Here is a 24,603-nt window from a genome sequence, read left to right as displayed (position 1 = left end):
TAGTCCATCTGTATATTCCATTACTTAGGTCTTAGGTAGATACTGATAGACAACGCATAGCCTGAACCGTTGAAGGTAATACCTTGAAAGGACAGGACACACAAAGGACATGAACAAAGGACAAAAAATAAAAACGATTAAAAAAAATTTTTTTTAGCCAAACCAAGGGGATTCTAGCCTTGAAATTTGGTAAAACGATATCTTATAATAAGACAAATAAACGCACCTAAGAAAGGTATACACTTCAGCCAGGGTCAGTTTCACTATAGGATTGCGGCTAGACCCTTTTAATAAAAATTTGTTGCTGTAAAATACAAGGAGTACTCTCCTAAATAATAATAATAATCTTATGCAAAACTTAACGTTTTATAGGAAATTGTTTGTTTCTCTACTCTGATATGCTGCCCATTTCTCTCTATGAACTTTTAATAATAAATAGAAAGTATTAGTGGCTATTACAGTGAAAGCGTAGCAAAAAGAAAACACCACCAGATCTTTTAAGGACAAATCTGAAATTTCGTACACTTTGACCATCATGGGCGCGTACATTACCATCCCTGTACAGATAAAAGCAAATGTTGCTAAACTAATCCGTTTGCATTCACATGGGCCACTAGCAGTACACAAAGAATATAATACTCTTACATACATTAAAAAGTTAAGTAGAACCAACACCATACACACGTAACTAATATATTCAATTTTAGTAAAATATCCAATAGTTATCCATACACCAGGCAGCAGCCAACAAAACGCACTTGATTTTATATAAACGTGGTTAACCTCAGTTGCAAATACGTTTGCGAATTCAAAATAAAACATGCCACTGACCACAATTAGCCAATGAGTAAAAACCATGAAGATATAATATATAACATGATTGAACACGTCGGCTTTCTTTTGAGCAAATATTCCAGCAAGAAACGCAGTATTGGCCAGAAGTAGATTCAGGAATGCGAAATGCCTGAACACCCGGTAACTGGGAATAAGGATCCAAAAAATAAGCCCAAACAGTACACTCGCCGTCGAAATTGAGGTCACGACAATGAAAGTTAAAGTCAGAAAACTGGACTTCAACGTTTCACTAATATCCTTGCAAGTAGAATGCCCCGCTTTGTCAGAGCAAATAAGCTCCGAACTTTTGATATCAGTCTCTTCATAGTAATTCATTTCACTACACTTTAAATAAATGTTACTATTACTGAACAACGTATGTTTGTTCTACCGTATTAAAAACAAATGCCTAGCGTATTGTAATTAACCGTCGTTTTCCTTATTTGCCAGTCAATATAGCTTCGAGCTCTATTGTACCTTTGTACCATTGCTAAAACCTAAATAAATTGAATCCTCAGGCCAATTCGAATGTACTATGACATCAGAACGATATCTAAATGAAGTAATTTGGCTTTCGTGCAGATCGTGCTTTTTGCTCGTACTTATCGGTACATATATTGGCGCGAAAAAGACGCACGATAATCATTGATATAGAATAAAGAACTGGATACCCAATCAGCCGCAAAAAATGGCCCCACAAAAGTAACGTTGAAACAGATCACGCGTTACTTTTTCGTTTAGTCTTGTTTGAAACGCTCAAATGTGAAGTTGTCAACAATTACGAAATGTGCCGTTAAAGTATGTAAAAATAACAATGATAAAACAAGGAAAAAGGATGGAATGTATTTCTTTCGGTTAGTTCTTTGGATAGCATTACATAATTTATGTAATCTGGTGGTAATTTTATGGTTTTGAATAAATTAATTTGTTAGTACCAAAGAAGGGATGTCAAGGAACAAAAATCTAATGAGTCGATGTGAGGCCAATATTTATTTTTATTTTTATATGGAATTCGTAAGGAATAATATTATGTTTAAATTCAAGATTTCCAAGAAAACCTATGCGACGTGCAAAGTGGACTGCTATTTAATTATAGCAAGAGATGCACCCCTGTGATGCAGTTTTAAACAAAGCAAAACGGCACTTGTGTGATCGGCCCATTTCCCTGTTTCCGACAACCAATAAGGGCTTATATCGACTAACTGTAAATGCTAAACCTGTCTGAACACAGTGACAACCACAGGATTTTTTTGGGTTATTTCCACCAACTCGCTTTGGTGGTAACTAGTGGGAATTATTTTTCCCAGTAGTTACTAGTGGTAAAAGGTGGGAAAAAAAATCCTAGTAGTTGCCACTGATATCAACTTGGTGGTAACTAGTGGGAATAACCCGATTTTTTTTATAAAGTATAAATTTTTATAAGTTATAAAAAAAATCCAATCAGTACCTAAATGTCCCCGTGCACCCATGCGATGAGTAAATGTAGATCTAAAATACACAGTTATTTTATTTAATAAGTTGAATTTATTTCAAGGAAATTAGTATTTAAAGACGTATATAATTTGTTTTATTTATTACTTCAATTGGTTTTTCTGTACATACCTATTAAAGTGTACCTAAGTGACTCCATTCGTTCATTATTCTCGTTTGACGTTGCTTGACGTAAATACGTTATGTTTAGTGCCATCGGACTAAATTTTTTAACAGTGTTGGTACTTATGTATGCAAATTTGACACTTAATGCTTACGACATTAAGCTCTTTTCTGTACGAAACATTTATCTTGACTCAAAATTTACGTAAGCGTTTTTATCATCAATGCAAATGGTGCGAAACGTCATTGGGATCCACATTTGTTGACGTTTTTGTTCTGCTTTGTGTGTCTATTTCTTTTATATTAAGTCAGTGACGATAATGAAATAACAATAATTAAATATCATTCTGATGTCACTGTATGTTCGTAATGACTTTATTCTGATTGTCGTCATTTTTATTTCCACTTCAGTACCTACCTAATGTCACCCCAGGACACATTGATTATGAATTGAATGATAATAAATAATAATAATTGTCACGGGATTAATGAACCGTAAAACTCTTTGCAGAATATATAGGTACCTAATTATTAACCGATAATGACACGCAATGCGGTAAAACCATGCGCAATATCATCATGTTATAAGGAAATACACAAAAGACACCACATTCCTTAAAACTTATACCGTTATAATTACCTACTTGTGCCTTAGACCTCAGTAAACAATGCATCATAGCATGACATTCAGTTCGCTTTTTGTAGGTAGGTACATTAAGTATGTGTATTGTGTATACGGCTCCATATTAGACTACGTTAGATATCGATTTATAAATATATTATGAATCTTTCTTTTAAAAAAAATACAGATAATAGAGTAGGCCAAAGGCATGGTGCAATCTTTTCGAGCGATGGCGCTTTAACCTTTGGCCTACACTCGGGTAGATGGCGTTAATTTCAAAATTTTACAAATTCACACATATCACTCAAAGAATAAGGTTCAAAGTCAAATGGCGTTCTAACAGTTTTAATATTTTGTCAAAAGATGACAGTAAATGAACTGGGGCTACATAATTTACCATGACAGTAACTCTCTATTCACTCTATTCTCTTTGATTATAGTAAGTGTGATCGGCCCATAAGGCTGCTCCGTTTGCAGCTCCCCGCGCAGAGCAGCGATACACTGTTGTCCAATCTGACGCGTGCTCTTCAAACCACTTATTTTAAACCACACTTTGAAGTGCTTGGCTGACATCCTTTTCTCCTCTTCTCTCAATGACTGATGACATCTGCTTTGCTTCATTCTGTCTGTCTGTTATTGTCTTTGATCCCGGTTCTATGTATAGCCTCTAGTCTGCCGCCTGGCATTTCTAAGTCTGTAGTCATGATAGCAGCATGGCCGAGCAGACGGCCGATACCTCGACCTGTAATCAATATGTCCCCCTTCCGAACGGTACTTATTGACGAACCGCGCCTCTTGTTGTCCGCCATACTCCTCTTCGTTATTTTCCTCGCGAACAAAGACTCTTGTGTATCGGGCAGCATTCCAAAGTTATTTAGAACGATCCAATCTTCGTAATTAATCGGCTCAGTCTCATTCATTATGACGTATTCCCGGAACAAGTCTCTGAAGATATTTTGTTCATCTTTTAGAAATGAATGTAATGAATATTTTTCGGGATTTATTATCCCCCAGTCGATGCCAGTTTGGAACAATTTACTGCTGTTTGAAGATAAGTCATTACCGTCTGAAAATAAGTAATTGCATCAGATATGTTTTTGATAATGTTTTTTCATAGATCGATATCTTAGCATCACTTTCTCTATCGATAAGGGGAACTACCCTGGGTATAGTTATTTTTAATCTTTATGGGTTTCTCCATAAAATTGGCCAAATAATAGAGCGTAGTCAAGCAGTAAATACAAGCAGAGAACAAGTGAAAGACGCTCATGTTTATCGTTACGTCTAACGTGGTTAGCGGTAGGCCCTCTGTAATGGTCTAAAAAATAACATTGCCAATTAACAGGATGATTAGAAAACGAAACTAATGTTGATTAACCTGATATCAATTATTTTGACATTAAAGTATATCAATTGTTATCAATTGTTATGTAATGATATGTGTTGTAATATTTAGTGTAAGTTTTATTTTTGTTCCTCTTTTTTTATCTGTTATTTCTTAATTTCTTTTTGCCACGAAAAAACTATTTCTATATTTTTATTTTAAAATACAACCGTAACCTGCATTGTTCACTATTTGTGGCATTCCATTAGAGAAGGGTCCTTATGCTTAATGTGCAATAAGGTCCTTTCAATCAGAATTTCTGTTGGAATTTCAGATAAATAGGTCATTGCACTTGAAGCATAAGGGCCCTACTGTGAAGGAAAGCCACATATAGTTCATAAAATATGTGAAAATTGCTAGAACTGTTTTGAAATGATTCACGGTTAATTTCAGTAGACTTATTTGCCCGTGACATGCATGTAACTGCGTCGAAATATCGAGAGCTAACAAATAATACAAAAGGTAATCACGGTCAATATCCCGGTCGATATAAGTTACTAGAAGTGATTTGTACGAATTTGGTTGTTCTTGATTGCAATTCACGTAAATTTTTTAGTACCTCTTATATACAGTTTTTATGTTCTTGTTGTACAAATCAACCCAATTCGTCTAATAAATACTTACCTACCTGCATTGCAATGCAAACCCACATGCAATAAGGTGAAATTCAAAAATAGAATTTCCCGTTTCAAATTTCATTTTCTGAAACGTGGCCCGAAATAATTCTCAGAAATAAATATTCACGGAATGGGAGCCATTCATTGTATGTTGCAATGCTGCAAAATTGGTTAAAACTTAGTTTAGCACACACAATATGAAACTCCTGACCACAATTCGCTTGCGTGACGTATGAAGTTGAAGGAGCATTTAGAAATGCTGAAATATTGTGCGAGCGACAACCATTTATTATCAATTTAATATGAACATGAATTTCTGGTTTACGAGCTTTGACGAAATTGGTAAATACGCCGCACTTCATTAATTGCCATATAATATAGGCCTCCAAGAGTGGTGTCTGCCTATTGTTTAGTTACAGATGTATTTCAGAATGTTTAGAGGTCTTTTCAAAACCATTTGGATCATTTGTTGAATAAGTGAATGTTTTCGGAAATAATTGATCCGAAAATCCGAATTATATCTCCCCTTTCCCCTCTATTTTAAACCGTGGGTCCAAGAAAATAACAATAATCTTTTTTTATCTTATATATTTAAATGAAATGATGAAAATGATTAATAAGAATTCCGAATATCCCTTCAGAGAAAGCAATACGTAATCGAGTATTGTCTGGTTCATCGGAGACCCTAGCTAAAAGACAATGTCATATTTGTTGCATCTGGCAATTGGCTTATATCGATATAATGTCGATATACGATTGTCATCTTTTCTGGTCCTCCTGGCCGGGGATATAGGCGGAAGGCGTTTCAGGTCAGCTATCTATAGCAGAGAAACATTTGCAGGTACTTCGCATGCATACACCGCCACTTTTGCCCCTGGTCAAACAGAGGTCTTCACAGTTGTATCGGCAAACGGACTTCTTCTGAAGTGCAGAAACCCCTGGAACAAATTATATAACTGATAGTGGTTTTATTTTTTATACCTAATCATTTTTTATATTTGAAATAACGAAAATGCCTTAAAAATATCAGAATAGCGTCTATTCGCCAAAAATGTGTTCACGAAGGAAAACGCACGAATACCTAAGCGGTAAAAATCGATAACCCCAAGCAAAATGCGTGAGAACGCAACGCAATCATAATCAAATTAAGTTGGAAATAAAAATGGATATTATTACCAGAACTAAAAATTAATTAATTAGATCATATTTTAAGTTGATCATTTGTATAGAAAATATGTAGATTAATTATAAAATGATCAGCTATATAATATATTACGAATTGGCATTTGATATTGACGTTAGCGACTGCGTGAACTCAATAACTGTTTTTCCAGTTAAGTAGTAAATATTGTACATATATTATGCATATGGTTGTCTGAGTACCCACATGCAACACAAGCCTTCTTGGGCTTACCGTGGGGCTTAGTCAATTTGTGTAAAAATGTCCTATAATATATATTTATTTATCGTTTATTTTTATGAAGCCGAGCAACAAACATACACATAACCGTAAACAGTCATGCAAACATGAACCTACTCGTCACTCGTCAAAAAATATATAGAATTCAGGTAACTACGTACGTAAATTTACGAATTACATAAAGATTAAAGATCAATAATATAGGTACATACCTTGGAAGTATACAAACACTAAAAACACCGCATAACAAATCATCATCACACGACTATATTTCATGGCTAAAAGCATCTGTATAATTCTTATCGTTCTAGTAAGAGAGAGAGCCATGCCTACGAGTGATTATTTTCTCACCACTTAAGAATGAGCAAGATGCAAATATTGTTATAAGTATGTACATTGTTTATTTTTGAAAGGACATAAGATTTAAATAATCATATAAGACATACGCATTTCTAGATAATAATAGTATTACAGTAAACCTGTTGTTAGTTCACGTGGTTCGATTATTGACGCATTAATGAAAAAATCTTTAGCGAATCTAATTACGTGATAATTTTTGTTTTATTTGAACCTTAATGTGCAACAAATATGACTCATTTTAGAATGCAATATAATGTTGTTAAGGCCTTGTACAACGTGAGTGCAATTATAAGCTAATGCCTACTGAAATTAGAAGTCGTTTTTATGTACAAATTCAATCAAGTTGGTATTTACCTAATTAGTGTAGGTAATTAAAAGTTAGTCTACCTACCTACTTCGAGACAGTTTTCTTAATCTAACTAAGTATATTTCGCTCATGCAGACTGGCACATATAGTTGCGTGGAACAAGGGGAGGTTAAAGAAGCTATGGTTATCTGATTAGTTTGCTTTTGTTTCTATTCTATAGTTGCTTTATATTCTTATATACGTCTTCCAATTTTTAGTGTATTTTCCCCATTCCTTTTTGTGTAATATAATCATGTTAATCCTGTAAATTATGCATGTGTTTTTATTCTTTTTTAGGGTTCCGTACCCAAAGGGTAAAAACGGGACCCTATTACTAAGACTCCGCTGTCCGTCCGTCCGTCCGTCCGTCCGTCCGTCTGTCACCAGGCTGTATCTCACGAACGGTGATAGCTAGACAGTTGAAATTTTCACAGATGATGTATTTCTGTTGCCGCTATAACAACAAATACTAAAAACAGAATAAAATAAAGATTTAAGTGGGGCTCCCATACAACAAACGTGATTTTTGATCGAAGTTAAGCAACGTCGGGCGGGGCAGTACTTGGATGGGTGACCGTTTTTTTGCTTGTTTTGCTCTATTTTTTGTTGATAATGCGGAACCCTCCGTGCGCGAGTCCGACTCGCACTTGGCCGGTTTTTTTCTTTATATTACATGTTGCTGCACCTAACATAACAGAAAATTAATGAACAGTGAATTATTACACCTTACGCCCGCCCATTTGAAGGTACCTAACGAAACGGCCGTACCATAAAAAATTGTTCAAAACAATTTTATCAAACACAACCTAATAAGAAAAGAAAGAAAAAAAAGAAAGAAAGAAATTTCTACCAAACTAGTCTGGGTGTCTGGCGACCTACGAGCTGGCGCTTTCTTTGCACAAAAACTCAGCCTCACTGTGCAGAGGGGGAACGCGGCAAGTGTCCTGGGCACAATGCCCCAGGCAAGTTTAGGGCTAGATTTTTGAAGTAATCATTTTGTTATTCAAAGTTACCATGTAAATATTATATAATTAAATTTTGTTTAAAAATTGTTATAACTGCAAGAAAGAGCAATTAAAATTGTATACAAACCTAATAATAGAGCGTCTCAATTATTTTTATCTTTTCTTTCATGTTGACTGATGCCAATTAAGAAAGGACTTGAGATGCCCTTTAATTTTATATTTGCTTTAAACGAGAAGGCGCCCACGCAGATCAAAGGTTTTTTTTTTTTTATCTGCTTCGTTACGACGCTACGTTAGCCCCTATTTTTCCAAGAAACCTTTCCTCGTTTTTAAACGATTTATTATTTACGATAGTATATTTAATATTTATATATAACTGTAACAAATGAATACTGAACAGGGAAGCACTATATTATTAATCAGAACAGCCATTTTCTTTAACATTACTTGTAAGGAATAGTATAATTGTAATGTAATAGCTAAGATATACAGGGTGTTTCCTGTAACAAGAGCAATAAACTGTAGGCTATACTCCTCAAACTGACCAAAATTTGTTCAGCAACTTTTAAAAATAACTTATGTTTTGATTTTTATTACACTTAAAAGTTTATTCTAAGACACAATGTATAGCAAATTTTGTTATGTTTAAAGCGTGACAAGCAACGTTAAATACACTGATGTATGAAAAAGAGGAAGTCTAAAGGATTCATAATTTTTAAAAGTTGTTTAACAAAAGTTCACTTTGAGTGGTATATTAGCCTACAGTTTAATTTATTGCTCCTGTTACAGGAAACTCCCTGTATTACCTATGTAGGTACGATTAAGAATTATCTAAACAAGTTTTACATTATTACAATTATCGTATAACATATCAAATGAAAGGGCTTATTGTGACAATGTCAAAGCCGGAAGCGTCTAGGAGCGGCAGCAATGTTTAGTTGGTAGTTAGTTTGTAAGTATGACTGACTGTATGTGTGTCTTAATTGTATATGGAATAAAATTATATAAATTTAAAAATGTCAAATATTTTATTTTCCAGTTAAAAATATTCCGAAGTTAACTAAAATAGGCATAAATTTATCATCCCTTATCGGACCCTTATCTCCGAAACTAACAGTTACTTTCGCATTCATAATATTAGTAGGTACTACCTGGATTAATAGGGATGACTTACGAAATTATTTTTCTATAATTTTCAATCATAAATGTTGCAATAAAAACTATTTTAAAAAGGAAGCCGTCGATTTATTGAAAATAAAAATTCCAAATCAGGTCAGAAATGACGAAGTTTTGAGGTAAAAAATATGAAATAAAAAGGTCGAATTTATAACCTCTTCCTTTTTTGAAGTCGGTTGTAAAATCAGTGAGTATTCTCGTCACGCGTGCATTCTTAGCGTTGAGCTAAAAGGGGGCTCGAGCAACCTCGTGGGAAATTTGCAACTGTCCCGACACACAGCAGTGTGAATGACGATGAAGGAACTATGTTAAAAGGCAAGTCACAATCGAAGACAGCAAGAATCTTGAGTCAAAGCCAGATATTTTCTGGCGGTCTAGCATAACTTGCGTTCTCGCGCGCGAGTCCATACTTGAAGTCGCGCTTGATGTATGGAGTCGCGCGTAAGAACGCAACTCATGCTAGACCGCCAGTGTGGGTTTGTATGGCTTTTATGCTTTACCGATGAAGTACTAACCTGTTAACTTTTTTTCACTTAATTGTTTTTTCTTAAACCATAATATCTTTTTCATTCGCTGCATAAGCGAACAAAGCAAAAAATATTGAAATGTAAGTTTCGTTAGTAATTATTTTATGCTATAATATTTTTGTGGTATTTATCTGACGACCGGTCTGGCCTAGTGGGTAGTGACCCTGCCTGATGGTCCTGGGTTCGAATCCCGGTAAGTGCATTTATTTGTGTGATGAGCACAGATATTTGTCCCTGAGTCATGGGTGTTTTCTATGTTTATAAGTACTTATGTATTTAGATAGATATATAAGTATATATATCGTCGCCTAGCACCCATAGTACAAGCTTAGCTTAGTTTGGGGCTAGGTTGATGTTATATATTATTTATTTATTTATTTACACAACATGTTCAGACCGAATGAGTCCTACTATAAATTTATAATGTATTTCTTGGTAAAAAAATAATGCCAACAAAAGGTTATTTGGTTTGAAATAAATTTTATCATGATTTGTTCATGGTACAATTCCTGGACTTTACAACTTATACAATCGTTAGACCAAGAACTTTTACCAGCACAAACGAGAGTTTTTATAATGAGTTATTAAACTCACCGAAATAATACAAGAATAAAAAATGCAAGTCGACATAATGTATAGTACATTTCCCCTATTTTAGTACCTTACCTTAAAAACAAAAACTATTGTGTATAGTGGGTAAAGTCATTTAAATGACAAATATTAAAAAAAAAACTACTACTATATCGCGGTAGATATTTTCTTAAATAATGTTAGTTATTCTCTAAGTAACAGGCATTTCAATTTACTTGACCATAAGTCGGTATTTTAAGTGATCTGTTAGGTAATAAAGTAACCTTAGTATTTAATAATTATAATTACAGACCTACACAAATCTAGTCACCCAGTCAAATAATGGGTTTCACCTCGAAATTAGAGATACTCGTAAAAAGCTGAAAACTACATTATGGCGTTATAAAATTGATCTCAATCTTTACTGCAATTACAATACATTTATAGGTGAACCAGGATCTATTGAGGGTGCGCCATGTTGCGGAATTTCACTGGAACTAATTTTTTCATACTACACTGAATTGTCACCCTATACATGAGAATAACAGCGCCCTCTTGACAATTATCATATATTACTGGTCAGGCTATACAACATAGTAGTGTCACGTAGTTTGTAGTGTGTAGTGTCATCTGTCATGTACAATCCACTTGTGAACATAAAAAATAGTCTGGCTAATTTGTCAGTAAGAGTAGGTACAATAAAAAACCTATATTCGTCTCTTTCTTAGGGGCGACATAATAGGTACATATAAGAAATATCAATGATATTTAGAGAATGCCTAATTATTTTTCTGTTTTGTGTAATAATGCTTAAATAAAAATATACAGTTGATTTTCTCTATATTCTTGTGACAAAATTATCCCTGCTAAATGAAAAGATTCAAGTACCTATATTATATAGACAGCGGTAAATTCCCGACTCCTGTTTAAAACCGCAAAGCAATATCACAAAAAAAATCCTAATAATTATAGAAAATAACACTAAAATTATGACATTGAAAACGAATGAGTCACTTCCTGTAGGAGTGAGGTAAAGTCCCTATCGGAGCCCTGCCTCTATAAAATCACATAGCAGAATGTTCCTAGCTTTAGTAATACATTGTCAAAATGGGAGTTAAGTTGTTTGAGTTGCTCGTGTTAATAGTGGTCCTGGGTGTAGTGAAAGCCGCTGTTGTAATAAATTTATTTGAAGAGGGTAAGTTTCAATCTGTATACCAAATAAAAGAAAATTCCATAAGTTTAAGTAAATTAATTCGCAGTTTGTGTAGCCTATATCACCCTGGCCATAAAGAAAATATATTAATACTCATTCATCGAAATTAGCTCATTAGTTTTTGCCTACTCTACTCTACTATGGAACGTTTCGTACGACATCGACACGAACTTAAAATATTAGTATTTTAAGTACATAGATTCCAAGGCATCCAAGGCATCCAAGGCCAAAAGTATGGAATCAAGGTTGTTTTCTTTGTTTTAGGTATATTTGAATTCTAAATTTTACATTAGGCAGCCCCAAAAGAATAAATAATACAGGATAAATATCAAAACATCCTAAACTATTATTAAAAAGTAAATATGTAAATAGTAAAATGTTATAATACCGTTTTAATTAACACATACATTTTAACAAAATGTTTAACTAGCTACTATCATAGCCAGCATTTGAGTATTTTACTTGTATAATGTTGTATTATTATTTTAACCATTTTTTTATTAAATTGTCAATAGTATACAATCCATCGCCTAAAAAACACATTTTTCTACTGTAATACAAGCTTGTTTCCATGCTTTTGGCCGGGAGTGTATATAACTCATACGTTAATCATAATTTTACGCCTAGGAATGGTGTAAACCATTTTCAATGTAGGGTCATGATATTGTGTCAATCAACGTATTAAAATGACTTTCAGATTATATAGCAATTTTATTAACGATTCATCAGACAAAAAAGAAGCATTGGGGTGGTATGTAACTTTGGCCATGATAAAAAAAAAACATATATTTTTAGCCAAAAATAACAAGCCAGGAGGCAACGCAGATTCGGTAGAGGTGTGTAATGAACTTGAATGTGAAAATATTTGTCGCGTCCAAGGCTTTGCTAGTGGCCAATGCATCGTGGGCCAGTGCAAATGCAGCCAAACCACATATACGGGTATGTTTTAAATTAGCCTCTATCAAATACGTACTAACTGGCTCAATATTTTAAAACTAATTCTTATTACTAGGTAAATAAAAAAGCGGCCAAGTGGGAGTCGGACTCGCCCATGAAGGGTTCCGTATTTAGGCGATTACGTATAAAAAAAACTACTTACTAGATCTCGTTCAAACCAATTTTCGGTGGAAGTTTACATGGTAATGTACATCATATATTTTTTTTAGTTTTATCATTCTCTTATTTTAGAAGTTACGGGGGGGAGACACACATTTTACCACTTTGGAAGTGTCTCTCGCGCAAACTATTCAGTTTAGAAAAAAATGATATTAGAAACCTCAATATCATTTTTGAAGACCTATCCATAGATACCCCACACGTATGGGTTTGATGAAAAAAAAAATTTGAGTTTCAGTTCGAAGTATGGGGAACCCCAAAAATTTATTGTTTTTTTTTCTATTTTTGTGTGAAAATCTTAATGCGGTTCACATAATACATCTATTTACCAAGTTTCAACAGTATAGTTCTTATAGTTTCGGAGAAAAGTGGCTGTGACATACGGACGGACAGACAGACGGACAGACAGACAGACAGACAGACAGACAGACAGACAGACAGACAGACAGACATGACGAATCTATAAGGGTTCCGTTTTTTGCCATTTGGCTACGGAACCCTAAAAACAATTTAATTTAATTCCAGATAACGAAAACACCTTGGAGGGCGGTTGCAACAACCGAGCATGCAACCAGCTGTGTCGGCGACTCGGCTTCACAGGGGGCGTCTGTGTCGGCGACAAGTGCAAGTGCGACAATTTTTCTCCACTAATAGGTAGGTTTATTTCACAATCATTCTGCTTACACTTAGTTGTTTGATAAAGTTATTTTCTACGAATGATAATCCTAGTTAATTGATATAAATAGGTATAATATTATCATAGACTAGGAATCCTCTAGACGGAGTGTAGAGCAATTATTTCATGAAACCGATGCTGCCAAAAATACGGGGGTGCGGGGGGACGAGTTGAGCGAATCCCGTGCCGTGATTGGTCTGTTCAAAGACACGGACCAATCACGGTACGAGATTGACTCGAAGATGGAGTAAAACTACCGTATAAGTGGTAGAGGGGGTAGCGTTACTATGCTCAGTCTAGAGGATGTCTTGTCTGTGAATATTATCAATGTACGTTTCAGATAACGAATACACCTTGGAAGGCGGTTGCAACAACCGAGCATGCGACCAGCTGTGTCGGCGACTCGGCTTCACAGGGGGCGTCTGTGTCGGCGACAGGTGCAAGTGCGACAACTTTTCTCCACTAATAGGTAGGATTAATTCACAATCATTCTGCACACGTAGTTGTTTAATAAAGTTGTTTTCTACGAACGTTAATCCTAGTTAATTGCTATAAATAGGTATTATATTATTTATGTACGTTTCAGATAACAATTATACCTTGGAGGGTGGTTGCAACAACCGAGCATGCGACCAGCTGTGTAGGCGACTCGGTTTCACAGGGGGCGTCTGTGTCGGCGACAGGTGCAAGTGCGACAAATTTTCTCCACTAATAGGTAGGATTAATTCACAATCATTCTGCACACGTAGTTGTTTAAGAAAGTTGTTTTCTACGAACGTTAATCCTAGTTAATTGCTATAAATAGGTATTATATTATTTATGTACGTTTTAGATGACAATTATACCTTGGAGGGTGGTTGCAACAACCGAGCATGCGACCAGCTGTGTAGGCGACTCGGTTTCACAGGGGGCGTCTGTGTAGGCGACAGGTGCAAGTGCGACAACTTTTCTCCACTAATAGGTAGGATTCATTCACAATCATTCTGCACACGTAGTTGTTTAATAAAATTGTTTTCTACGAATGTTAATCCTATGTAATTGCTATAAATAGGTATTATATATATATTATTAATGTATGTTATAGATAATAATTATACCTGGGAGGGCGGTTGCAACAACCGAGCATGCAACGAGCTGTGTCGGCGACTCGGCTTCACAGGGAGCGTCTGTGTCGGCGACAAGTGCAAGTGTGACAATTTTTCTCCACTAATAGGTAGGTTTATTTCACAATCATTCTGCTTACACTTAACTAAGCAACTGTTTGATAAAGTTATTTTCTACGAATGATAATCCTAGTTAATTGATATAAATAGTTATAATATTATCAATGTACGTTTCAGATAACGAATACACCTTGGAAGGCGGTTGCAACAACCGAGCATGCAACCAGCTGTGTCGGCGACTCGGCTTCACAGGGGGCGTCTGTGTCGGCGACAGGTGCAAGTGCGACAACTTTTCTCCACTAATAGGTAGGATTACTTCACAATCATTCTGCACACGTAGTTGTTTAATAAAGTTGTTTTCTACGAACGTTAATCCTAGTTAATTTCTATAAATAGGTATTATATTATTTATGTACGTTTCAGATGACAATTATACCTTGGAGGGCGGCTGCAACAATCGAGCATGCAATCAGCTGTGTCAACGACTCGGCTTTACATGGGGCATCTGTGTCGGCAACAGGTGCAAGTGCGACAAATTTTCTCCACTAGGTAGGTGAAGCATGGTTTTCTAGACGTATATAAATGATTTACACATGTACTTACTTATATATTACGGATAATGTTAGAAGGTTAATCAAATTCAAGTTTACCCTGGTATAATCTAGACACGAAGCCAAGTTGAAAAGAAAAAAGAACTGTCGACGCAGCTGTCGTGTGGATTTGTTAGATGTATTTTCCGATATTTTTTTTTTCTTGTATAATAAATTCCGATCGTCTTTTTTCCCTGTATAAAAATTTCCGCACGCCTTTTTTCCCTATAGATATATTTCCTGGTATATATAAATCTGAACGCCTTCTTTCCGTATAGACATATTTTCCGATAGATTTATTTTCTTATACACAAATATCTGAACGCCTTCTTTCCCTGTATTTTTTTAACATAATGCAATATTTTATAGTCCTTAATTTTACTAGGGGACAAATTCCCGGCTGTCTTTTTTCCTGATCAGAAATTTTAAAATAGATATGATTCTTGATAGAAAATTATATAATATGTATTCGCATGTTCGCAATTTTGCCCGTTTACGTTACTACCTACTTACACTACAACATAAAAGTTTATTAAAGTTTCTTGCCTAACTAAGTACAACGTTTCACTCGTTTGATTTGATTACTGATTGGTAAAATTCCTTTAAAGATAACTAACCATGATACACAAAATATTCCACACAAGATTGCAAACAGGGTCCAAGCAAATAAGAAGTTTTGCCCCTAGTAAAATGAATGACCATGAAATTTTTCGTTAAACAACAAAAATACAGGGAAAGAAGGCGTTCAGATATTTGTGTATAAGAAAATAAATCTATCGGAAAATATGTCTATACGGAAAGAAGGCGTTCAGATTTATATATACAAGAAAAAAAATATACCAGGAAATATATCTATAGGGAAAAAAGGCGTGCGGAAATTTTTATACAGGGAAAAAAGACGATCGGAATTTATTATACAAGAAAAAAAAAATATCGGAAAATACATCTAACAAATCGTCGTGTGTTATACCTATTGTTTGTTTTAGTTCCAAAAACGTGTATTTTTTAATCACTATATGTAATATACTTACCATATTGTGTTGTACTTTACTTTTAAAATTCAGTTTTGAACCTGAATTAAAATATCAAATTTCAGATAGCCTTGAAAGATTGGCCTGCAATGACTCATCATGTGACTACTTGTGTCGGCGAAAGGGCTACCTCTATGGCGTTTGTGTAAACGACAAGTGCGAATGCAGTAAGTTCTCAAAAAAACTTACATACGGTGAAACAGAAATCGTGAATGGTGAAAATGAAAATCTTGTAGACTATCAAATTATTTGATTTTTCAAACAAAATTATCGTAAAAATGCTTTATCGCTGTATGATGAACTACCTATTTTTGTTTTGCATTGTATTTCGCTTATCTTTCTGCAATATGCCCTTGAAGTTTTTGTACAAATAAAATTATACTAGATAACCTTATTGTTTAACTGCTTTATTGGATTATGAAAGCCTGAAAGCACCGAAAGTAGCTACAATATTATATATATTAGGTAAATGCAATAAAATATGTGACGTGAAATTAAGCCCAGTGACCAAAGTTTTGTAACAAGCATCATGTATTGTATCGTTAAATGGAATAAAAAATACTTTTTTTTTACTATTTTTATAAAAAACTTATTATGTAATTACCTAGTTGTAATTGTATCTAAGATACAAGTGCGAAAAATAGGAGATTCGTAACCAGTGGCGATTTTTAAAACACGACCGAGCTGCAAATTACCTATTCGCACGTGTATCGTACAACGTTTTACAGTACATAGGGTCCTTTAAATTTTCGACGTAGTCCCGTAATGTGCTTATGTGATATGCCGGTATCGTAATGTAGCACCAGATGTCCTGGAAAAAAGTTATGACACACTGATAATTGACAGGCCAATGATGTATTTAGTTATTATTTTTAAGTCATCTTAGTAATTGGCAAGGATTATACCTTATAATAATTTTACTACAGATAACATAGCAAATATAGAAATAAAAGTAACCTTGCTTGTACTTATTCAGATATAAATATTTTGTAATGAAATTAATTCTGTACATTTAGATTTCATATTTTGATCAGCAAAACTAAACTTAATAATAAGGGTAAATGCTTCCAGTATTGACCCGATGTAGACCGGTGCTAGAAAAAATAAATAAACGGAAAATTACATCCTTGAAAATTTATCACATACAGCAATAGTTATTACCCATATACCTAACAACTAAAACGAATTAGAAAGTTATTCGCAGTAAATGTTCAACTGTACGAGTCCCAGATAAAAACTGAAGGTTATAAAATAGGTATAGCAATGTTTATACCTAATCAATCAGACGAACACAATAGAATTCCTATCGAATCTAGATAACAAGACGGCGCAACTTACTTAAATTTCACTAGAGCCAGTGTCCCCATGACTGCAACTGGAGTCATAACACAGCGATTATTGTTTACTTGAGACATATTCTGACACTTCAAAGCTATTAAGTGACCGCCAGTATCAACAGTTCCCGCAAACAGCTGCCAAGCTCTCTTATGGTGACAAGCGTTGTCAAAGGTGCCACAGCCAGGCTGCCTGTCCCCTCCGTTGGGAAAGAAATCCAATGTGCCAATGGGTTCACCGATACCATAAGGTGTGCTTCCGAGCGCTCCGTTACCATTGGTGTGGATCACTTCGACTAACTGCGCATCGGTAGGTCTAAGACGTTGGGAAAAAGCATCCCAACGATTACCAGCTGGGTCCAGACCTAAAATATTTAGTTAGAAGTATAGTTTGTCAAAGGACTGTCTCATGTCAAAATAATACTATCTTAGACGCAAAAGAAAAGGACGAGTATAGTTTTCCTGGTTCTTACTGACTGACTGACAAATTGGTTTGACCAACTATATAACATTGGAGCTGACGTCATGCTACTCGTACCAAATAGCAGTGAGCAGATACGGTAGGCGTTTGACCGGCGGCAATAAGCGAGAAGCGAGTTTTTCTTCACAAGTCCGGGTTCTGTCATTGATCAACAATTTTATTATTATAAACATAAACTGAAAATAAAACTCTAAAGGTGTCAGTAAATTCGCGATAGATCCGGTATTAAGTAATGTTTTAATAAATTTTATTATTATCGTAATGCATTTATTTATTATATTATCATTCGTTCACACGGGACATAAATTTCTTGCGCGAGCCAAAATTTTATTGCTCGCTTTTTCACCGTCAGTGGACTGGCTAAAAAATAAAACTTATTAGTGTCGTATGAACCTAGGTACCTGTTATTTTCACGGCACGAGCGACACTATTGCGACTCGCGATGCCTACAATGTGAGCTCCCAGATCGAAGCCGATGAGATGAAGGCGATTTCTGTTCAACTTCCCCGCTGCCACCATATTTTCTATGAAGCTTCTTAGTTCGTGTGAGACACAGGGGATAAAAATCACGGCATCTTCATAGGGTACAAAAGATAGGAACGACCAGTCAAATAAAATGACGACCATTTGTTTGTCTGCTGTTATGAGGGCTGCAACAAAATATTAATGATTTTCCTCACTCAATTCAAATTAAATATTACCAAACGACATAAGTAGTATGAGAATACATAATATGTAAGTACATAATAATATAATAAAGATAGTAGTATGAGGCACCTTTGCATCAAAACTTGTGAGCATGCAAAGGCCTTTTTAAAAATTCATTATTGGAGATTCATTATTTTAGTTAATTTTAATTTTATTGTAGTTATTTTATTGTGAATGTATATGGAATTTTATTCTGAAATAAATTATTTGATTTGACTTGATTGCACCTAAACGTAATTTTTACACACTTTTATTTAGTTTCACTGCCTACACATATTTATTTGTATATGTGCTTCAAATCTTGTGACTTAAATTTGAATCACTATCCTTGTAAGGCCCACGGTCCTACTTTAATTTAGTTTCACTGCCTACACATATTTATTTGTATATGTGCTTCAAATCTTGTGACTTAAATTTGAATCACTATCCTTGTAAGGCCCACGGTCCTACCCGTAGCACTAATTACTTCAATGAAATCTAAACTATTTTGGATCAGAGTTTCATTTCCTTTGTCTCGTTCGATTTCAAAACAAAAGGTATCCCACCAAAAACATTTTCATGTAAAATGTTGCCAAGACGAAACCATAAGGCTCGCACTGACAAAAAGTTATCAGATCTCTTGTAGAGCCAAGCTTCTAACTCTACAAGCCCTAACTTCACAAATTCTACACCTTAGTCAAAATATGTGGCTTGACCGTTTCGCTATTGGCACATGGACGTAAGGTGAAAAATGTATTCACTATTCATTATTTTTTATAATACAATAGTTCTTGGAGTAACGAAACGGCCAAGCCACATATTTTGACTAAGGTGTAGAATTTGTGAAGTTAGGGCTTGTAGAGTTAGAAGCTTGGCTCTACAAGAGATCTGATAACTTTTTGTCAGTGCGAGCCTTATGGTTTCGTCTTGGCAACATTTTACATGAAAATGTTTTTGGTGGGATTTCACTTCTTTTTGTAAGTTGCTTCCATCCCCTAATTTAAAGGGTTGCGCGTGTGATTTAAGGTACTATTAAAAATCCTGAAATACGTACCTCGGGGCATCTTTTATACAATCTACTTTTTACTGATTCCCCATACAAACTTCAACCCTCCTTTTCCCCTAACGCCTTTTCCACCCCCTTTTCACCCTTACGGGGTGATTTTGGGATTGAAAACTATTCAATGCCATTCCCCATTACAAAAACTATCTACATACCAAATTTCAACTAAATCGGTTCAGCGGTTATTGATTTCCCATACAAATTTCCACCCCCTTTTTCCCCCCCTTAGGGGAAAAAAATTTCAAGTTTTTGAATTATTTTGTTGTTTGTGTACTAATACTATCTTACATACCAAATTTCAGCTTCCTAGGACTTCAGGAAGTACCCTAGAGGTTTTGATGATCAACAGTGAGTGAGTGAGTCAGTGACGAAATTGGGGTATTTTAGATATGAATAAAATCTTAAGTATAAGAGCTATGCAATTGAAATTTTTTACGTTTAATAAGTCCACTATTGACATCATATCCCGAGAATTTTGTTTATCTGGCATAATCCAAACCCAAGTTATGAGGGTTCAAAAAAACGACGAAGCGCTTCGAGAAAAGGTAGGTAGTGCCCTTGCGCTTCGCTTTGCTCGTCTTGGCGGGGGCACTACCGTGCCCCCAGATTAAACGATATTTCCTTCACAATTCATTTAAAAATTTATTTATTCCATGTCACATATAAGTACAGTTGGTTAAAAACAAGTACAAAGGGGACGGCAACAAAATGAAATGCAAATGTAATAACGTAGGTACATAAATCGGTGGTACTTACAATGTTTAAGGGTGTTCCCGAACTCAGTGTAGATACCACTTTCTCGACCGTGTACTACAATAGCTACGTGCTCGTTCCCAGTGAGGTCTAGGGCAGCAACACCAGATATAGAGTTTTCCACTTCTTTCATACCAATACCTCCAACTGCATGTTGCCTAAAAAGTGAATAGTAAAGTTTCTGATAGTAATATATAAGTATCATATTATAATTAATAAGTTTAATAACACATTCATATTAATAAACGTTTAGTACCTAATCTCAAACGATACGAAAGTAGCAATAGGTAGGTATATACTAAAAACCATTGCAGTATTTTCTATCAAAAGGGCCATAAGTCACTAAGCATCTCGCTCGTACTGACGTATTAGTGCGATCGAGATGTATAGAAAGCAAATTACGAAGAAGTTAGCGTATGTGTCAGTGTTGACACTGTCAGTGACTCGTGGTAGGTACGAACATGAAGAACATTTTACTCTCAGGTTACAACAATTTCATGCAAACAGTAACTTACCACGAAGTTAGATGATAACTGACGAAATTCCGAACATTAACATCGTAGCACCATACTGATTGTTTCACTGCGGTGCTCTTGCATACTAAAACTGTATTGAAATAGTCCATTACGATGAAAGTGCGAAAAGTAGGATATTTTCGCACGTGTATTGTACAATGTTTTACAGTACATTATGGCTCTTTAAATTTTTGACATACGTGCCTTTAATCCCGCCCTAGGGCGGTAGAGTAACACCATAATATACAGGGTGCCCAGTAATTAGTGGATAACCTTCTAACCACCGACAGAGCACCTTAGGCTGGTCCAGAAAATGTACTTATAGGTCTAGTAAAAGTTTCGTGGTTTTCGAGATAATCGAACTTTTCTGTCTTTTTTAATGGCTAGCTCCATACTTCACTTTAATCACAATCTAGGCCATATCTTTGTCTGTAAAGATGTAATTAGCGTGTGTGATACCATTTTAGAATCAGTATTAGATAAACTATTTTTAAGAAAGTTGGCCATTCTGTTCTCCATACATTTTTTTTTTCACCACAAACGATCAAACTTATTGAAATTTTTTAAGAAAAAATTGTTTGGAATTTTTTGTGTGGCTACCATAAAGCGACAACCATAGGTGGTAACGAAAGGTCCGATCGCTGTGTATCGCTCCAACCTATGGTTATCGCTGCCACGACATTGAGCGACTTGCGACGGTGGCAGCGATTAAAAAAGACAGAAAAGTTCGATTATCTCGAAAACCACGAAACTTTTACTAGACCTATAAGTGCATTTTCTGGACCAGCCTAAGGTGCTCTGTCGGTGGTTAGAAGGTTATCCACTAATTACTGGGCACCCTGTATGTACTGTAAATAAATATAGTCCTGTCAAAAAAGCTGCTAAAAATCGAATAAGATTGATAATTTACATAAGAGTATACTCGTACAATCAGGATTTTTGTCAAGATTGCTTGGACTGCAAAGCAAACCAAAAACGTTGGCATACGTATGTTAAGGTTACATTCGGTTTGCGACTGCAGAAACGTTGCCACGTGGCATTGCTTGCCTTGTTGCAGAAAAAGTAAATTAACTCCCTCTCAAACCGGTTGTAATTGACCGAAGCGTAGCGAAGGTTTACGTTTTAACTCGGGCATAGGGTTTGCAATTTGGTTTGCAAACCCTACTCGGGCATTTTGCTTTTGTATGTCCGGATGTTCTCCTCTACAGGTCGCAATTCTTAACCGATTTTCGTGAAATTTTGTGACCGAATTCTATGACTAAATAATTTTTTTTTTGTCGATCCGGTTTTTGGAAATTTTTCAAAATGGCGGAGTCGTGATAGCTTCCGCCTAAACAAATAGTCGTATTGGTATCATAAGAGTTTTTTCTTTTTGAGATATGTTTATAGATTAAATGGCCAAAAATTCAGAAAATTTGTATCGTTGGTTTTGGCGGTATTTAGATATTTCGTTTTTACTTGAGAATGAGTAGCTAAATTTCGTCAGCTTTAGTAAGAACTATAATGGCGTATTTTGCAAACGTTCGCTTTTTTTGTTTGCATCGGGAGGTCCCTGGTTCAATCCCCAGTAATTGTATACTGCTACATAAATTTTTTATTTTTTTTAATACTTAAATTTCGTGTAGTTGTTTTTTATTTTATTTTTTTATTTTGAAAAAATGAAAAATTTCGTATTTTTTATTTATCAAGCGCGGGTTAAGCTTAATCGTTTAATTTTTGTTTGTAGCTTTATGTAGTTTTTAATTTTTTGTTTATATTACATGTACTATACCTATATTTTAATAAATATTTTTGCCATACATTTCAGTTTTTAGCTCTGCTCGCCAGGTCTACAGCTCACAGAGCCACTAGTAAGTAGTTTTTTTTGACCGAAGCGTAGCGAAGGTCTACGTTTTGACTCGGGCATTTTGCTTTTGTATGTCCGGATGTTCCCCTCTACAGGTCACAATTCTCAACCGATTCTTGTGAAATTTTGTGACCAGATTCTATGACTAAATAAAAAAAAATTGTCGATCCCGTTTTTGGAAATTTTCAAAAATGGAGGAGTTGTGATACCTCGCGCTTAAACAAATAGTCGTATCGATATCATAAGAGTATTTTCTTTTTGAGACATATTTACATAGTAAATGGCAAAAAATGCAGAAAAAATGTATTGCTGGTTTAGGCGGTATTTAGATATTTAGTTTGTACTCGAGAATGAGTAGCCGAATTTCGTCAGCTTAGCTAAGAACTATCATGGCGCATTTTGTAAACAATCGCTTTTTTTGTTTGCACACAGAAAGTCTGGGTTCGATCCCCAGTAAGATATAACTTTTTGTATTTTTTTTTTTCACTTTAACTTCGTATTTTTTTTAATAAATTAAAATCTTTGTATTGTTGATTGATCAAACCGCTGTGTGGCGCTGTCATCGTGCACGGTCCCAATAAGCTATGCTCGCGAGGTCTACAGCTCACAGAGCCACTAGTTACATTCATTGTCAGCAGTCGGAATCGTCTCGCGAAATTGATGTTATCACTGTTATCAGACTTGAGATGTAATTCCGATCTAAACTGAATGACAAGAATAAATGGATCAATTTGAAGTGTGTACCTATCGCAAGTGTCATCGAGCCATCGCTATACTTCTTCTATCATTTAAAATTAAACTTTAATTTAAACTAGTACGGTTCAATATAGAATGCCTCCGAGCGTACATCCTTCTTTACTTATAAGTAAAGAAGGATGTACGCGAATTAGTATGATATATCATACTTACAACAACAGGCAGCCACTATGACAACCACTCGCCACCACATGTTTATGACTTCTCTAGATTCACTATAACCAATACCTAATAATATCTCAGAAATGACCGATGTTTTTATATGCAAAATCACAATCGATAAAAATGGATTATCTATTAGATATCTGTGGATTATCATTTATATCGTCTGCACAACTAAACTAATTTTTTGTAGTGAAAACTTCTTTAGCGGCGCTGAGCACTTTTTGAGGTGGGGAAAAAATGTTAAACTCGAGACAGCGTAAGACGATCACGTGACCGTAAGACGGACACGTGACCTGATCGAAAAACTGTTACAATGTCATTGAGTTTTTTTTTATTGATTTAAATGTCATCTAGTGAGTTTCCCTCTAACTGGTATTAATATACTCGAGTACTAACGTGATGTGCTTAGGGGTTCAAATAATGCGACGAAATAACGCTAGATGGCGTTAACATCAATTATGCATAATGCTGCAGACATTTTGCACTAGTTATTGAGTTTTCACTTCTGCCGACACTCCCGGAGTCCAACCCGTTGTTTCTTTTTTAATATACCCGACTACTACGGATTTGCCCTTTTGGTCCTTATCAGAAAAACATATCAGATATGGGGGAGTCACCTAGTTTTTATGAATTATCTTTGATGATGACTAATGAGACGCGTGTCTGTGTCATATTACTTGTGGTACTTGGTACTAACACTGCATTTCCACGAGACATGTGCGAGGTAGCCGAGGTGACTTTCAGATGACAACTGCAGCAGCGTTACTGGTCAGAAAGTCTGGGTTCGATCCCCAGTAAGA

At 35.2% G+C, this 24,603-nt stretch overlaps 3 protein-coding genes across 3 annotated transcripts in view; 1 reads left to right on the top strand and 2 right to left on the bottom strand.

Annotated features, from left to right (window-relative positions):
• Positions 1–3,470: 3,470 nt before the first annotated feature.
• LOC134662677 (uncharacterized 30.3 kDa protein-like) lies at positions 3,471–4,634 on the bottom strand. The gene is given in 3 exon segments (XM_063518949.1): positions 3,471–3,584; positions 3,661–4,115; positions 4,610–4,634. Coding segments are annotated over 3 exon segments (594 nt in total).
• A 6,865-nt stretch (positions 4,635–11,499) lies between these two features.
• LOC134662676 (tenascin-like) lies at positions 11,500–15,139 on the top strand. Its single transcript, XM_063518948.1, has 8 exons — positions 11,500–11,609; positions 13,269–13,397; positions 13,760–13,888; positions 14,006–14,134; positions 14,252–14,380; positions 14,504–14,632; positions 14,760–14,888; positions 15,006–15,139. The coding sequence occupies exons 1-8, from the start codon at positions 11,522–11,524 to the stop codon at positions 15,137–15,139; spliced, it is 996 nt and encodes a 331-aa protein (XP_063375018.1). The 5' UTR covers positions 11,500–11,521.
• A 2,046-nt stretch (positions 15,140–17,185) lies between these two features.
• LOC134662675 (uncharacterized) overlaps positions 17,186–24,603 on the bottom strand; it is a 30,267-nt gene continuing 22,849 nt past the window's right edge. The window contains exons 7-11 of the mRNA XM_063518946.1: positions 21,037–21,127; positions 20,525–20,679; positions 18,420–18,668; positions 17,542–17,902; positions 17,186–17,297 (exon numbers count right to left, since the gene is read on the bottom strand). Coding sequence (XP_063375016.1) covers positions 17,249–17,297; positions 17,542–17,902; positions 18,420–18,668; positions 20,525–20,679; positions 21,037–21,127 — 905 coding nt within the window. The 3' untranslated portion in view covers positions 17,186–17,248. The remainder of the gene's footprint in view (positions 17,298–17,541; positions 17,903–18,419; positions 18,669–20,524; positions 20,680–21,036; positions 21,128–24,603) is intronic.

This window comes from Cydia amplana, chromosome 3 (genome assembly GCF_948474715.1).
Source record: "Cydia amplana chromosome 3, ilCydAmpl1.1, whole genome shotgun sequence".
NCBI lineage: Eukaryota > Metazoa > Arthropoda > Insecta > Lepidoptera > Tortricidae > Cydia > Cydia amplana.
The sequence above is the reverse complement of the archived record's forward strand: the minus strand, read 5'-3'. Positions and strand labels throughout refer to the sequence as shown.

What these genes read in the sequence shown, in the direction of transcription:
- LOC134662676 (XM_063518948.1), top strand. Translation starts at nt 11,522, where the DNA reads ATGGGAGTTAAGTTGTTTGAGTTGCTCGTGTTAATAGTGGTCCTGGGT. An exon ending in AATAAATTTATTTGAAGAGG is followed by an intron (nt 11,610 to 13,268) that starts GTAAGTTTCAAT and finishes ATTTAATTCCAG; the next exon opens with ATAACGAAAACACCTTGGAG. An exon ending in CAACTTTTCTCCACTAATAG is followed by an intron (nt 14,381 to 14,503) that starts GTAGGATTCATT and finishes TGTATGTTATAG; the next exon opens with ATAATAATTATACCTGGGAG.